The sequence below is a fragment of the Aythya marila genome, assembly GCF_965140915.1.
Source record: "Aythya marila genome assembly, chromosome: 3".
Taxonomy (NCBI): Eukaryota; Metazoa; Chordata; class Aves; order Anseriformes; family Anatidae; genus Aythya; species Aythya marila.
Window position 1 is genome coordinate 19738624 of NC_139044.1, and position 17672 is coordinate 19756295.

The window sequence follows — 17672 nt, forward strand, 5'->3', positions numbered from 1 at the left end:
ATTAAATTCAAAGAAGGGAAACTAATTGAAGGACAGCAACAAAAGTGTTTGGTAATGTGCTTTTTAATATGGCATGCCACATTTGCATGATAATTTTTCCTTTTTAGCATGGAGCAGAAAGTGACTAGCTTAATGAGGGATTATTCAAGACAGGAATGAACAAAATGCATTCATAACTAAGAACAAAGATTGTATTATGAAACGGAAACAGGCAACTGCCGAGAAGTAACTGGATGATTGGTTTATGCATTATGAATAAAAAGGTAGAAAAATATTTATATTAGTATTCGCTAATGACTATATATACAAGATTGTTGTAATTAAAATTATAAATTAACATATTAAGACTGCTTGTTTAATCACTTTGGGTCCTAGTCACAATGACGAGACTTATGTACATGCATGCAAAACAATCTGTGTTTTCAGGCCAGCAGCAAATGGCCCTCATATTCCTGTTCTGCAACAAAGGAAAATATACATTACTAATTACCTGTTTAATGGGTATTTGTGATTTTAAAATTGAGGCATAGCATTTTGTAGAAAAACAGTCTGTGACAGGCATAAACAAATGCTGTATTGCCATGTCAAATGGGTTGAGGCTTTTGAAAAGGGCTTGCTCTGTACCTTATTCATGAAAGGAAAAAATGGACAAATTACTCAAATTAAAGGGTAATCAAAAAGAAAATGACATCAAGGAGTGTAAGACAGCCCAGAAAGCCCATCAGCATCATTACCCCAGCAAACCCAGAGGCAACTCCAAAGACACCAATACAACTGCTTGAGAAGTCTGCCAAGAAGCCAGATGCAGCTGGTGCTGGAAGAATATCTTCTACAAATTAGCTTCTGAACCCTGTAATTGCCATCAAAAGCAAAGGATCACTAATACAATGTGCTGGGGTAACTGGTAGCCATACTTTGGTGTCTCTTAAAAAAAAAAAAAAAAAAAAAAGCTTTTAAAATGAAGTTAAAAAAAAAAAAAAAAACACAACTGAAGACTGAAGAAGGGCAAAGGAAAGACGAACTTAATTACAAGAAATAAGCTCAGTCACACAGTGGTTAATGAAACATAGCTGTATAGATTGTTTAAGGCACACTTTGACTGATACTGAGAAGGGTAAGATAAGCAATTCTACTAGTCCAAGCAATCACATGGCTAATTCCATCCTGTTGAAACAGCATAAATTGGTGGGAATAAAAAAGTGTTCCTCTGCCTGACTGAAAAATTTAGAAAATATGCATCTTTCGTGTTGGTAGATGCTGCAAAATCTAATGCATGTAATTAATAACTTAACACAAACACATTGTCAAAAAAATCATTTTTAAGCAACCAGGTCTTCTACTAGTACTAGCTGGTGAAGTTCTATTGATTTCAAGGTACCAGCTCAGAATCTTACATGAGATAAAAGCAGAGAGCAAAAAGTGCTTTTGAAAATAAAAGAATACCCTAGGACCTGATAAGAACAGGCTGAATGCCATTCTCAGAAATAAACAGGAATATGAACTAAGAACTTGGTGAAAAGAACAAAGTAAAATTTGTCTCTAGGTGTTAAGATGAAAAATGTATAATTGCAGTCTAGTACTGATTTCAGTTATATGTACGTAGTTTGACTTGACATTCTCATGGTAGCAAATACAAAAATGAAGCTCAAATAAGATTCCAAATTTACCAACAAAGTATTAGAAATAACCTCTTTCTTATCCATCAGCTAAGGCTTTGAATAGTATCTGCAAAATGCTGCAGTACATAAAGAGTATTTAAAATAACACAAGAACTGTGGAATTTGAATCCTCTTAATTTAACACTTAAAAGACTGATCAAGAAAACACAAGTATGATTTAAAAGCCAACTATTTGTGTATTCATACTTAAACATACCAAAAAGAGGTTCTCTTTCTGTCCAGTCACCCTCTCTTCGAGTAACAAGGACAGGTTAATTATTTTCTTCCATTATCTTGACATACTTGCTTTGATCTTTCATCTGAATACTGCACTACCATGCAACACTGACCTTCTAACACTCTTTACCATCTTGGGAGCTTGTCATGAATCAGGCATACCCATGCAAGTTCTTTTATTCATCACACTTCATTTCCATTCCTTTTCCTGATTTCATATGCATTTGTGACATCTTCCACTCAGCTTTATTATAAAATAATTTGTTTCTTATGAATTCTATTTTGTTTGCTTATTCTCTCCCTCTCCTCACACTCTTCAGATTCAAATGTCATCTTTTACCATCTTTTACAAATACCGTGTGTGCACATATTGGTGAGGAGATTTTTTGTCAGTCTGACAGACACAGGGACGTATGGCTGATATTAGGTTACTTTCATCCTCCTCCTGCAAAGCTACTCATGAGATATACCTGGTACAGACACCTATATTGAACCAGATTAGAAGGTTCTTGCTAAAATAATCCAGAATCAAACATAACCAATTTTACTCAAAAAGACTTTTCACTGAAAAATCAGCATACTTTTGCTGATGCTTCTGCTCTCTTCAGTCTTAGCCCTACATTCTACTCCAGACTGCAGAAGACTCTTTTGTCTTCTACGTCCTCTCTCAAAACCTCTAGAAACAAAAATGCTGAGCAAAAGTAATGATTTAATGCCATTGTTTCTGCCATCATTTTTATCCTGTGCTATGCCATATAAAAAGCATGGTGCCAGAGAAAAAGAAGATTTTGAAGGCTGTCTTTTTGCATAGCTAGTCTTCAAATTAACCTAATGGATATGAACAAAGCTTAAGTACTTGAAACTTCTAGGCAATGGCAGTTCTAAAAGCAAGCCCCGTGCTAATATACCTCATCTGGACATGTCAAAATTACAGCCATCAAGGCACCCAGTATTATAAATGCTCCATATGATAAATCAGAATACTCCACACATGGAAGGGTCAAAGATGGTTTTCCATTCTCCTCCTCAACCATCAGAGAAAAATTAGTATAATTTAATAAAACCTCTAGCCCAACTTGGAATACAATTCAAAGTTCCTGGATTGTTAAGGTGCGAGGGGACCATTATGCTGGAGCACATTTCAATCAAGACTTCCTCCAAAAGCTCCCCGTGCCAGGGCATGGAGGGGGAGTGGCGCACAGCCAGGGAGACTGTCTCTGTGCCAGGGAGACATTCCTTCACGAAACAGAGCTCCTCAACAGTCCTAGAAAGGCAATTTTAATTTCATTTTGCATCATTTAGTGACACAAAAGGATTTTAATGGACCAAGATTTGGTCATCTATTTTTACAAATGATGGGACTGGCTTCTCCTAACTTTGTTCCAAGTCTGAACATGCTTTGATCTACAGTCATCACGTAAGTAGTGTCTCTTTTAAATTTTCTGTGAAAACACAGTTTCACTATGCTTCCCAAAATGGAACATGCACACAAAACCTGAAGATTATTAACTAATTTTCTCCAGAAATGAAAAACGCAAATGATGAAAGATAAAATGACATGTATAATTTAAGTGTTTTACTCTTTAATTTGATAAAATTTAAGACATTCCTTTAACATGCTTTAAAAAGACAAAAGGAACCCACTACAAGACTCTGCTTTCAAGGCCTACAAAGGTAAGCAAGAAAAGACTACACTGCAAAATAGATAATAATTTAGGATGTGTTTGTTATTCTATTCCGTATTCTCCTGTCTTCTTTGATGTGGTAGGTCTCTAAACATTAACACAACCAGGGAGTAGGTAGTCATAAACAAGCTGTCAAGCATAACTAAGCTATTGTTTCTGATTCTCTTAACAAATGTATAAATGCAAAGTTGGATTGTTTGTAGTAATAAGGTGTGCCATTTAGGTCACATTTGTTTCCATGATTATCAGCACAGACTGGAACTCTGTTCCTTGCATGGCTGTGTGCAATGGATAAAGTCATACTCATACAAATACAAGACTCTGTAGATGGCCAGCTTGAAACTTTATGAGGCTGCAGTATGAAGAAACAAATTTTGGCACCAGCAATTCAGGAAGAGAGAAGAGAGACAGAGCGATCTTCACCCACAAAAACACAAAGAAAAATTGTGAATCAAGGAACATGTCAAGAGGTATCTCCTCTTGAGAACAAAAGGAAAGGCAATTAAATAAATGGATCAAGAACACAGGGCATACTAGAGGTGTTATCTCAATAGCTTAAATTCCACTTCAGTTCATGTATATAAACCTAGCTATTTACTGGCTCTGGGTAACTTCTTATTCCCTATCTGGAAGCTCCTATATTTCTTCACTGATTATGCAGAAGAGCTTTGGTGGAATTCAGGCAACTCAAACACAGCCCAGGGAGCAAATGAAAACATTCTGCACATGAGAAATTTTCAGATTTTTTTTTCCTATGGGAGACCAAATTACATAAGAGAGGTAATTTCAAAATCATCATCACAACATCCATATGACAACAATACTAATTACTAACTGAAAATGCTAATATTGTGAAAGTAATGAATCTGTTTTAAATGGCTATACAAAAGAAAACCACAACATTAAGTAGTCTGAAGGTATGTCACATACTACGCATTTTGAGCTCATAGTAGTAAAGATCAATACTAACTACTTCATTGCATGAAAAGACTCATGAAGCTGATTTTCATAACAATTTCTGTCTCAAAACCCTCTTGATCCTTGGATGTCTAAGAAGTGATTTCATACCAGTCTTTTCTTCAAAGTAAATGCAGGCTTCTTCCATCCCTGTTCTATATCAATGCTTATTTTATTCTAAATTTGTAGAAAGTTAGTATCTTTGAAATCCTTGATATGTGGTTGAAATTAGCTCAAAGTGAAAATTTATTAAGGTGTACAGACACAACTATGCATCTTCTTAATTACCATTTTCTTAGGGAAGTTTAAGCATACATATCTACAAAATATCTTAAATCTCAGGAGTTAAATAAGCATTGTCAAGAGAACAGATGCAAAGCATGGATCTCACCTCCAATTTAGACACACAAATATACTATTTACCTATGTTAGTCATGCATAAAAACCGTGCAACTCTCCCTTCGGGGGTTAAGCAAGGCATTACATAGTACTTACACTTTGCATGCTCTGTTATGTAAATGTGACACACACTATAAAAATGAACAATAAATGAACAATTTAGCATCATAAATGAAGGAATGGGCTCAGCAACACTTATGTACAGTTACAGCTTAAATAAATGTGAACAAATATATAGAGACATCCATAACTTGCAACTGAGAGAGCAGAACATGCATCCTGTTGCCATAATGTAATAATGTAACTTAAATGTTCGCCGAAAATGTTTTGTTTTTAATCTGTCAAGGTAAACAAATAATAATTAAGCAAGTCACATTGTATTAATAGAACACCTACCCCTGTCACTGTGCATCAAACTATGATCATCTTAATGGCATTCATTAGTAAACTGTGTATTAGCTTTGCACTTTAATACAGATTGTTTCCTTACCAGCTGCCAAGGTTTGCCCCATTCCTGGATCACTGGTAATACAACCAATTTGATTGCAGAGAGTAATAGTAAAGTTGTATGTCCTGTACGGTTTTAACCCTGTTGCTACATAGGAAAGCTCGTAAGCCTCAGCTATATGCAAAACCTGCAAAGCAAACACATTGGAATATAAAAGTTTGTTAATAATATTTTCCTTCCTATTAATCAGTGACATATTCACTAATAAGAAACTTGTCTCTGCATTTGCAGATTCCTTCATTTAGATGTGGAAAAGCTTGCAAGGACCACTTGAGGGAGAGGATTATTTTGGAGAATCTCAGCAAGCTAGGATTTAAATGATAATACTTCCCATCACACTGTTTTATGAGGTAATAAGCCTGTTCCTGAGTGGATAAATGAGGAAACAAAGTTATTGCCTCATAAAACTGTGTGGTGGTGCAGTTATCACTACTAACTGTGCAGCTACAACCCAGATGACAAGGATGACACTATTAAGTGGTGAAATCTGATCACCACTGAATGAATGACGTGATTAGGAAGCATTAGAAGGAATGGGAATAACTAACACCTACAGACATTTGAATTTGTTTCATGCTAATGTTATTTCAAGCTATCAGTTAGAGGGGAAGATGTTATCTTTTCTATAACTTCTTTATCAGATGGTTATTTAAATGAAAAATCTTACAAGCCTGTGACCAGAACAATTCACAAATATCACAGAATCACAGAATCACAGAATTTCTAGGTTGGAAGAGGTCTCCAAGATCACCCAGTCCAACCTCTGACCTAACGCTAACAGTCCCCACTAAACCATATCCCTAAGCTCTACATCTAACCGTCTTTTAAAGACCTCCAGGGATGGTGACTCAACCACTTTCCTGGGCAGCCTGTTCCAGTGCCTCACAACCCTTTCAGTGAAGAAGTTCTTCCTAACATCTAACCTAAAACTCCCCTGGCTCAACTTAAGCCCATTCCCCCTCGTCCTGTCACCAGGCACGTGGGAGAACAGGCCAACCCCCACCTCGCTACAGCCTCCCTTGAGGTACCCATAGAGAGCGATAAGGTCGCCCCTGAGCCTCCTCTTCTCCAGGCTGAACAAGCCCAGCTCCCTTAGCCGCTGCTCGTAGGACTTGTTCTCCAGGCCCCTCACCAGCTTCGTCGCCCTTCTCTGCACCCGCTCAAGCACCTCGATGTCCTTCTTGTAGCGAGGGGCCCAAAACTGAACACAGTACTCGAGGTGCGGCCTCACCAGAGCTGAGTACAGGGGGACGATCACCTCCCTAGCCCTGCTGGTCACACTGTTCCTGATACAAGCCAGGATGCTGTTGGCCTTCTTGGCCACCTGAGCACACTGCTGGCTCATATTCAGCCGACTATCCACCATCACTCCCAGGTCCTTCTCTGCCTGGCAGCTCTCCAACCATTCCTCTCCCAGTCTGTAGCTCTGCTTGGGGTTATTGCGCCCCAGGTGCAGGACCCGGCACTTGGCCTTGTTGAACTTCATGCAGTTGACCTCAGCCCATCGGTCCAGCCTATCCAGATCCTCCTGCAGAGCTTTCCTACCCTCAAGCAGATCGACACACGCACCTAACTTGGTGTCATCTGCGAACTTACTGAGGGTGCACTCGATGCCCTCATCCAGATCATCGATGAAGATATTAAAGAAGACCGGCCCCAGCACCGAGCCCTGGGGGACGCCACTAGTGACTGGCCTCCAACTGGACTTGGCTCCATTCACCACGAGTCTTTGGGCCCGGCTATCCAGCCAGTTTCTAACCCAACGAAGCGTGCGCCAGTCCAAGCCAAGAGCAGCCAGTTTCTTGAGGAGAATGCTGTGGGAGATGGTGTCAAAAGCCTTGCTGAAGTCAAGGTAGACCACATCCACAGCCTTTCCCTCATCCACCCAGCGCGTCACTTTGTCTTAGAAGGAGATCAGGTTCGTCAAACAGGATCTGCCTTTCATAAACCCATGCTGACTGGGCCTGATCGCCTGCTTGTCCTGCAAGTGCTGCGTGATGACTCTCAGGAGGATCTGCTCCATGAGCTTCCCTGGCACTGAGGTCAAACTGACAGGCCTGTAGTTTCCCGGGTCTGCCCTCTGGCCCTTCTTGTAGATGGGCGTCACATTTGCTAGCCGCCAGTCAACTGGGACCTCCCCCGATAGCCAGGACTGCTGATAAATGATGGATAGTGGCTTGGCCAGCTCCTCTGCCAGTTCCCTCAGTACCCTTGGGTGGATCCCATCCGGCCCCATCGACTTGTGCACATCCAAGTGCCGTAGCAGGTCGCCAACCATTTCTTCGTGGATAGTGAGGGCCACATCCTGCTCCCCATCCCCTTCCACCAGCTCAGGGTACTGAGTATCCAGAGAACATCCGGTATTGCCGCTAAAGACTGAATATATATTGTTACAACAGCTACAGGAGGTAGGTAGTTAGTGTTAGGAGGTAGGTAATTAGTGTTATTCCCATTATATAGACAAACAAGTTGAGGCCCATCTGTGGTCTGAAAACCAAAATTCAATAGTGAAGTGAGAAATACAGCATCAGAGCACCAGATCCACTCCTACACCCTCATTATATATGTTGGTGTATTTTTGCCCATTCTTAAGGTTTTAGATTACTATTACTACCATGTAATAGTAACAAATATGGTATTACTCCATTATTATATTATTATTCTGTATTATTATATATTCCAAAAACCATGATATTTGTTTGCCAAACCCAGCCATTCTAAAATTACAACTGTATTTAAAAATCACGTTTAGATATTATAAAGTATTTTTTCTGCTGTTTTAGGTTTCCCCAATCCAAAGACTTGTCCATTATCCAGGAGTCCAGACAATTATCTTTTTAATGTAGGTATAAATTCCTCCAGACACCATGACTTTAAGCATATCAGCAAACATAACAATAATATAGAATCAGACCATGCAAAGATCAAGGCAATTTAAAATGTTGTTGATCAATCTGATTCTTCCTTATTTTGAATCTTACCCACAACTGAAAACAAGTCATCTCAGGAATAAAACTTTTAGATTTAAAGTAATGTATAAACATTACAGAACAGTCAAGATGAAGTGATGAGTGAAAAACCTACATCAGGAGATATACAGAAAATCAGTCAAATAATTCACAAACATCAAGAAGGGCATCGGACTTTATCAGTTTTCCTATTACAATTTAGGAAAAATTTATCATAAAAATACTACCTGGGAAAATGGTGGCAAGAACCTTTGTTCAGTCATCAAACTGATGCTGTATCCTATCACTTCTCCTCTTGATAAATTATCTTCAGGTTTTTCCCACGACACATTGAGCGAAAATGGTGAAAGTGGGAATACTGAAGGAGCTGGCATGAACACTGGGGCTGAAATCAAATTAATATAAAAACATTTATAAAATTACACAAATTATAATGCCACATTTCACACAGTATTTGTGAAACACCATTTCAGGCAGTCTTTTCCAATTCGATTCTTTTTTAACTATGTTTTCAAGCCTAACTGGAATTTGCTCGTTATTTTGATAGTGCATAAAAAGTACATCATTCTCTTGTTTTCTACTCTGTCCATGAATGCAGAACAAAACTCTGCCCATGTCTTAAAAGAAATCCTAATTGACAATAAAGCCTTTAACTCTGCAGCAGGTAGAAAATACATACAAATGAAAAACTCTTGAAGAAAAACTTCATGCAACCTGGGAAAAAACTGATAAAAGCAAAAAGTGTTCAATACTTCAGCATCTTAAAAGCAATTTTGTTTGCTAGGCCAGTTTGAAATTAACATGTCTCTCACTTCTAACAAAACCGTTCCCTTGTCTTCCATAGCTAAATCTGTAAAAGGATTGTTTGCACCACAGTTAAATCCCCACCTGATTACTCTGTAATAATAGGATACCAACTCACAGCACTTCTGTTACGTACAACCACACTAATGGACCTCTTTCCAAATACAATTTAACACTTTTATAACATACAGTATTTAAGAACAGATAAGCACAAAGACTCATTTTGAAAAGGGAATTATTTTAGCCAGTAGTTTTTTAGGCTCAGGCCTGGAAAACTTTCAAGCTTTTGGCAAACAATAGCATCAGTGATGTAACTGAAATGTTTAATTGCAGAACAGAGGCTGTATCAGACTAAAAAACATACTCTTCTGGTGTAAGCATTGAAATAAGTACCTGTTATTTCAGAATAATATGTCAAATGGAACACTTTTTTGAAAATTTGATCAGTGAGGTCATAAGAGTTGTTGTGATTTGATTCTTAAAATTTCTCAAAAAGAAATGGTTCGTATTATGATAGCTGGCCTGTATCAAACCATATGAAAAGTTTCAAATGCTATACTTCTAAAAACAAAAGTGACCATTTTGAGTTCTGGAAATAAATAAAAATGAAAAACCCACCACCTTTCTTAAATGAGGCTTCTTATCAAAGCCTCATTTCAGGAGAACTCACTTGAACCTCTTTCCTATACCTTCTTGAACAACATTCCTACTCATACCAACTCATATATATTTGTGATTAAACCAATTTTATTTATTTATTTTTTCTCCCTTTAAAGGGCACATAACTAAAAACTGTGAAAACAGTAGAGAGTTCAAACACTTCTTGATAGATTTTACATTTTGTAATCTTAAAATTTTTAAGTGACAGTGCTGTTTTCTTTAGCAATATGATATTATGTTGAAGAAAATATTTTGACTGAACATGCTAGGTTATGAGATAAAATGACTTTTGTTTTATTTAGTAAAAACCAAGAATTTTTCCCTATTTGAATTACTACTGAACACATCTTAACAACAACAACAACACTTTAAGAATATATTCTAATTTATTTTATCCTTTAGTTTTCAATGAACAAATTTAAACCACTATTTACCAGCCTCTGCTGTTCGTCCTGATATCCAATCTGAAGATGTACTACCTGCCATGTTTACTGCTAGCACATAAAATTCATATTTTGTGAATGGCTCAAGATCAGTGACTGTGGTACTGGTCTGCGGTGGAGCCAAAGCATTTTCATTAGCAGACTCCAGAACTGGTTGAGGGCTGAGCCATCCACTGCTTTGGAAAACACGAATTTCAGGAGTAAGAAAGTTCTCAAATGATTTTCTCATGTAAAGTTCATATCTTATAATTATACCTAGAGGGAGAGGAAAAAAAAAAATATATATATATATATATATATATTGCATTTAAGCTATTTCTGGAATACTACTAAATTACTAACACCAAAATAACATTACATTTAAAATCATAACAACTGATCTGTCAACATCATAGAAAATATAGCATAAGAAGTTTTATAACCTGTGTAGTTATCAACCAAATACTCGTTTTGCCCTTTCTTGCATTACACTGTTTATTTTCACCTCCATACAATTTTGGGATTTGATAACAAATACCTGAACTAAAGGGACATTTTCAAGTTTATTTATTTATTTATTTTTACACAATGAATAGGGGACTTTTTTTTTTTTTTTTTTGAGTGAGAATTAAATGCTAATAGTTCAGAAACAACTACAGGATAGCGTGTAGATACATAGATCTGTGTGTGAGAGAAAGAGGGTTTTCCATCAGAGTAAACCTATTACACACACGGAAAGGTCTCAGCACTTTGGAAAAAATGGCTTTACCATTGCAGTATGAAGAGATACAGGACCTAGGAATGATCACGGAAATGGTTTAGCTCCACAAACAGAGCACAAGAGTGCTGCCTAGAGATTTCCAAAATAAAGGAGATGAGATATTGAAGAAAGGAGATGAAGTTAATTACCATATAACATATATATTTGGGGCTGTAATCATGCACGGAAACAGAGAGGCAGCTTAGGAGAAAAAACTTCTAAAGATAAACTTCTAAAAACTTCTCGTTTGTCATTTGCAAACTCCAGGAAATCTAACCAGAAATGAAATTTAAGAGGATTGCTTAAAACTTCCTGTTGTACTGGCATTACACACAGGTAATTGCTATGAAGGAAACCACGAGCAATATATGCTACTTATTGATGCACAAGTATTGACAGACATTTTCATGGCCTGTCTTATAGGAATGGCATTTCTAAAAACTTAGAGGCATTCTTCCTGTCTCACCTGGTAAAAGCTAGCAAAAATGTTCATAGAGAATGCTAAGCCCCCAATACACACCTGCTCATTTTGGGAACGGAGAAATAGGCTCATTTTGTGAAGAGATAAACAGGCTTGGTTTAGAATGCACAAATATTAGTGCTTGTAAGTGCAAGATCACAAAGCTCAATGGCATGTATATCAAGAGATAAAGTGTTTACCAGTAAAATTCGTGGCATCACAAAAGAATCCTACAACAGCTGTGTTCTCAGATTCAAAAACCTAAAATATTATTAGGCAAGTTAGACCAGCAACTCTTGGCAATAGCATAATCCCTAACAAAGTTACACTGGTAATAGAATTAGTTACAACACATGACAAATGGTTTTAAAAACAGATTTCTCTGTTAATTTTTAGATTCTTTTCATAACTATTGCCTGCTTGTTTATGCTTTATGCAGCAATATCACACATCTGTCTGAACTAGCCTATTTGGCAAATTAGGAAAAAATTAATTTTACTGTAAATGTTTAATTATAAATGTGCTTTTTCTGATGCAGCAGATGCCACTAAGGGCTAAATCCTGAATCTAAGGCCTAAATCCTGAACCCAGCACATCGGTATTCTAGACTCCAAAACAACAAAACAGACTCCAAGACTACATTTAGTGGTGTCAGGCAAATTCAGATGATTCCTTACTTTATTCTCAGTTTATGTCCCACAGCTAAGGATATTCTAATCAAATTAGAGAAAAATACTGATTTTTCTTTGCAAAATTTTTGACTTGTGAAAATAAATATATGTCCTACCATTTGGTTTCACAGGTGGTGACCATTCCACAGACAGTTCTGTAGAGCTGATGGTTTTTATAACCGGTGGGAGTAGCCCTTCTGGAGGAGCTTGTGCAGTAATTACTGTCACTGGCTGGCCCTTTAAGCAACCTCCAGAAGTACAAGCTTGCACAGAAAAAACATACTTGGTAAATGGCATGAGATTCCAAATAATTGCTGAAGTTTTTAAGCCTTCATACTGGCCACAAGGCTGAAGATCAACCAAGCCAGTACACATCAAAATGTATTTCTCTATGGGCCCAGAGTCATTTGATGGGGCTGTCCAGTAAAGCAAAACAGAGTGGTGACTAACAGGAAAGACTGGAGTTAAGTTCAAGTTTCCTGTAGGTGTCCCAGACTTTGTTCTGTATGTCACTGAGGCACTTCTAGTAGAACCGTGAATGTTGCTGGTTTGGATGTAGTAGGAATAGAAGGTATATGGAGATAAGGTGCTATCAATGAAGGTCTGAATACCTAAAACAAACAGGTGAGAAGAAAATTTTATCAGTCTAACACATTTTTAAAAAATCTTATTTTGTATACTTAAGGTCCTTCCAACAAGCTCAATATGTAAGATATTTATGCACGTTTGCACACTCTTCTTGAGATCATCATGATCATCGTAACTTCTCAGTTTTTATTTTTTTTTTTAAATCTCCCAATGTACATTGCCAACACCAGAGAAACAGATTTTCCACTGAATTCCTCCTAGTTCCTGCTTTCATCATGAACAAGATTAGTACAATTATCTTATTATTCATCCTTTGCTTGGAAATAATGATTTCAAATGTAAATCAGCATCAGTATTAGTGGAGCTGATATAGAAAAAAAATCCATGAAATTTTACACCTCTTTTTTCATTTATTTCATAGAATAAGACCACATATTTGACCTTTCTATGCTTTCATGTCCTCACTTCTAAAACAGTGCTTAATAGTTCATTTGTAAAGCACTTGATCTTGGATGAAGAATGAAACAGAAGTGCAAATACTTATTAAAAAGGTCTGAAGCCTGTATTTACCTTCCTCACCTCTCACTTTCCATTATGTTAGATAGCTTTTTAGCAGCCATGACCACGAATACCTCTCAGGTATATCCTAGAAGCAGCTAGGCATCTTAGCCTATGACCAGCCATGGCACAATATGAATTTATATACAACTGATGTCATACATAGTTTTGGTTTAAGAAACAGTGAACAGTATATTATATGCTACAGCATGGATACTCTGAAAACTTCTTCAAAGCAAAAGGAGAGGCCAGATCTCAGTCCTCTCCGTACATCTGCACAAGCAAGACAGCCCTAAGTACAACATAAAGACCACCACAGAATAATCTGTATTGCTAGATATTCAGTCTTTGGCATTGTAGTACAAAAGCAGCAGCAGCCCCAGTAATTGCTTAAAGCACATTAACTACACACATGATCACAAACTTGTCAATGGAGTTCAGCAGTAAAGGGACTGGGTACTCTCATCTTCTACTCTTTTAAACCCTAGTACTTTAGGCAAGGTTCCAAAATGGCTCTGCCAGCAGCAGTAGTGGCTTTTGCAATATCTGTGTGCATTACAAGACACTGGATTGAATTCAGCAAGTTTTTTCAATGCTGATGAACAATTGATAACTAGGTGGTAAGTTTTATTTTGATAGGAATATAGGCTAGATAAAAATAAACAAATTAAAAAATAAAAATAAAAAAATAAAAAATAAAAATAAAGCTAGAACCTGTGTGATTTGGAGTTAGAATCTTAAGTACCCTTTTTCCCCCACATTTTAGAGCAAGTATTTCATTTTAGCCTTAAGACAGACTGGTATCTACTGAGGTTTCTGAGAGCAGTTAGCAAAACAGTGTTTTAATTAGGCATTTTACAATAGTATCAGCCAGATCTCCAGTACAGTTTAGAGGATTATTCTTATTTTTTCCTTGGAAAGTTCAGTGTTTCTATAAAACTCTCATTTAGTTATAAAGTAACATTCATTATCCTGTTGCATTCACAGGATATATCATAAACATTCTAAATTCCATGATATACTGAGAAAAAAAGTAATAAACTAATTTTTCTTAAAATAAAACAAAGTTCTGATAGCATTAACAAAGTATTTTTGGCATTCAAAGGCCAGCAGATGATTTCACATCATTAATTAGAAATTAATTAAATTTTTAGAATTTAATTTTTAGAAAGTAATTAGATTCTTTGCCAGAAAATGTCAAAAATGCCTTTTTAAACCAAATCTGTTTTCAGAAATTGAAAGTTTTATTAAGTAGAAACATTTTATTAAGTAGAAACAGTTTCATTATCCAGATAATGATATTCAGATTTTTTCACTCTATAAAGTATGTAAGTGGAGTCATGAAATAACATCCTTAATAATGCACTCTGAGTTTATTACATTACAGAGCACAAATTTAAGACAAGAAAATATATAATAGTGTCACTTTTGAAATAACAACATTTTTTTTACTAAATTTAGACTTTTAAAGCAAATAAGGGATTGGCATATTTTCTATTTGTTTTACTTTTTATTTTCTTTTTTTTCTATTATTATAATTTTTCTTTTTCTCCTCTCAGTCAGTTAATCCCATGCATGGATTGCATACCTTCCTTCACAGTACATACTGCAGAGTATCCCATTCAAGCATAAGCCAATTGATTACATGCAGTAATCAATTGTAACAAAGCAGAATGCACCAGAACATTAAAAAAAAAAAAAAAAAATAGATAAACCTTATGAACCTTATTTCACTGTATAAGTCTTTCTCCCACACATACTGCAGGGTACATACCAACAATTAGAAAGTCTTAACTTCTGAAAAATACTGAAGCTCTTTTGGTATGAATATGCAGCAAAGAAGCTGCTAGAAGGGAAATCTAAGTTTAGGGGTATTAAACCATACCTATCCTTTTAAAAAACACTTGTGTACAGTATATATGTAAAATCAGAATCCAAATCTTCTTTTCTTTGATAAGAGGATCAATATTAGCACAAAACAGCCTTTCCATCTAGGACAGAGTGCAAAATCCTTGAGGACTGCCTTCTGAGGATCCCTTTGCAAGCCTCAACATCAAGAAAGTGGTGCTGCAAAAGGCAAACCAGCAACTACACTGATAGCTTAACAAAAGGTGCTAAAAGTTAGACCATAAAAAGCTTTCCTAATCTGTTAACAGTTTAAAACCAGGAGGATTTAAAAAAAAAAAAAAAAAAAAAAAAAAAAAGTTTAAGCACTTTATGGTCTATTCCATTCACCCCAATTCTTTATCCAGGATTTTAGCAGTGCCTCTCTTAGATTTTGTAGCCTGTGTATTTTCGCAGGGAATGCTTTTAGTAAGGTGTTTTAGATTCAAAAGTAAAAAATTATCAGCCATTTTGTATGATTCACTTTACTGATTTTTGTCCAGGGTGTTAATTTCTTTCAAGAAACATTAATAACACTAAAGGAAGTTAAAGTATTAAAAATCACAAAGGATGATAATGACAGGAGGCAGAAATAATTAAGAAAATTATACAAATATATACACATTTGCACATACACAAAAACTTTGATGTCATCTTATAAATACTTACTATAGGGGTAATAGTCTTCTACTGCATAAATTTCAGTCTCATCTCTATACAGTAGATATGTAAGCCGGTTAGAATTTGGAGAGTCTGGAGAATTCCATGAAAGACTGATAACAGAGGAATTGAGAACTTCTCCTGTAGGAGGTGGTTGCTGTAATGGAGCTAAAACACATATATTAAAAAAAAAAAAAAAAAAAAAAAAAAAAAAAAAAAAACAGAGTATTTAATAATGAATGTAATCAATAATTACACAAATAAATAAAAGCATAAAGAAAAAGGTATTTTTTCTTCAAAGAAAAGCTGTATGTAAACGTACAATCACCCAGGCAAGACATTCATAAATGGAACTGATCCATCCAAACACTCTCCAAGAAAGCTTGTTATCCAAGTACATCAAACAAACGTACACATTAAAACAAATGACAAATTAATTCCTGCCCTTAATTCCTGCTCCCCAAAATTAAAGCAAATACACCACAATTTTCCAAAACCACTTTTTTCTGCCTTTTTTTCTTTTTCTTTTTTTTTTTTTTTTAGCCAAATATATTTCAAGACTACTATAAAAAGGGAACATATTTATCTGGTCACATTACTGGAGTCTATAGTTCAATTATAATTTTTTATTTTTTTCAGAGGATTCATTCAATTTTAGCATAGGCCTGGCATAAACTTCCTCTAATAGAACAGAAATGAAAAGTCTAACTAACTACACATTTTACTGAAGTGTTACAATATGCCTATCTAATTAACTGACATAAAACACAGGGACAGATTGTGAAGGCAATTATTTTATTTAGGCAATTTACTTCTATTTGTTTCCAATGAAATTATAAATCAATGAGAGCGAGGCATCTTAACATTTTAAGAAATAGGCTTGAAATTCTTATTTACCAAAATATTACTCTGCTATCACCTCCATTAACTTCAGAAAAAATGTTACTTAATTGCACTACTATCTGTAAAGACATAAACAAGCCTGAAGTTCTCTGGCCAAAAGTCTCACACTATTAGAAAGCTGGTCAAAGTTTCTTCCATGTCCCTTCAAATTCAAATGTATGATCATGGTTCTTTATAAGATGTGGCTATCACTCAGAAAAAAATATACATATTCATAGACACCTATATATCCATACATTTATGTGCACATAAATACATTTATGTTATTTAACTCAGAGCATGAGTTCGTATCCTGCTATGAGATCCCCACTCGCTGTGTTATATGTGACAGCATTACTCTCGTACCTTCCCTATACTATGCATTAGTACTGAACAACTCTGGTCTCCTTTGGCAGCTAGTAATTGCTATAGGTTGACTCAAAGTCAGACTGTGCTATTTCCCTACCCTCTTTGCCAAGGGAGGGAAAAACAAGGTATCTACAGGACAACATTTTGCCCAGAATATTGGGGGGAAGTACAGAAATCAATACATGGAGCAAGCTACCATGTACTAGATACAAAACCATCCCTTTCTCCCTAGAAATAGAAACATTAGAAGCATATAGATTTTCATTATTTTTTTCTCCTTCTATTTATAAATGATTGTCATTCTCCTTCTATTTACAAATGATCATCATCTCTGTTGTGTGGATATTTGCTTAATGTACACAAATCACCAAAAGATAATTATCAAAATCTGTTCAGTCAAACTAACAGGAGAAAAGAAGCAAAGAGTGAAGTTACAAATGGGAAATGACACGAGGACCTCAATTCACACAAGTGATAGATGTAGAGAATTACGCCAACATCAGCGGGTGTCATTACATATGGTTTTTTAAACATATATATA

General features: G+C 36.0%; 1 protein-coding gene across 1 annotated transcript in view; it reads right to left on the reverse strand.

Annotated features, from left to right (window-relative positions):
* Nucleotides 1–17672, reverse strand: part of USH2A (usherin) — a gene marked incomplete at its 3' end in the record, with an annotated part of 395140 nt that overhangs the window by 292459 nt on the left and 85009 nt on the right. Inside the window, exons 15-19 of the mRNA XM_082757605.1 lie at nt 15890–16048; nt 12307–12801; nt 10312–10575; nt 8641–8798; nt 5427–5571 (exon numbers count right to left, since the gene is read on the reverse strand). Coding sequence (XP_082613731.1) covers nt 5427–5571; nt 8641–8798; nt 10312–10575; nt 12307–12801; nt 15890–16048 — 1221 coding nt within the window. The remainder of the gene's footprint in view (nt 1–5426; nt 5572–8640; nt 8799–10311; nt 10576–12306; nt 12802–15889; nt 16049–17672) is intronic.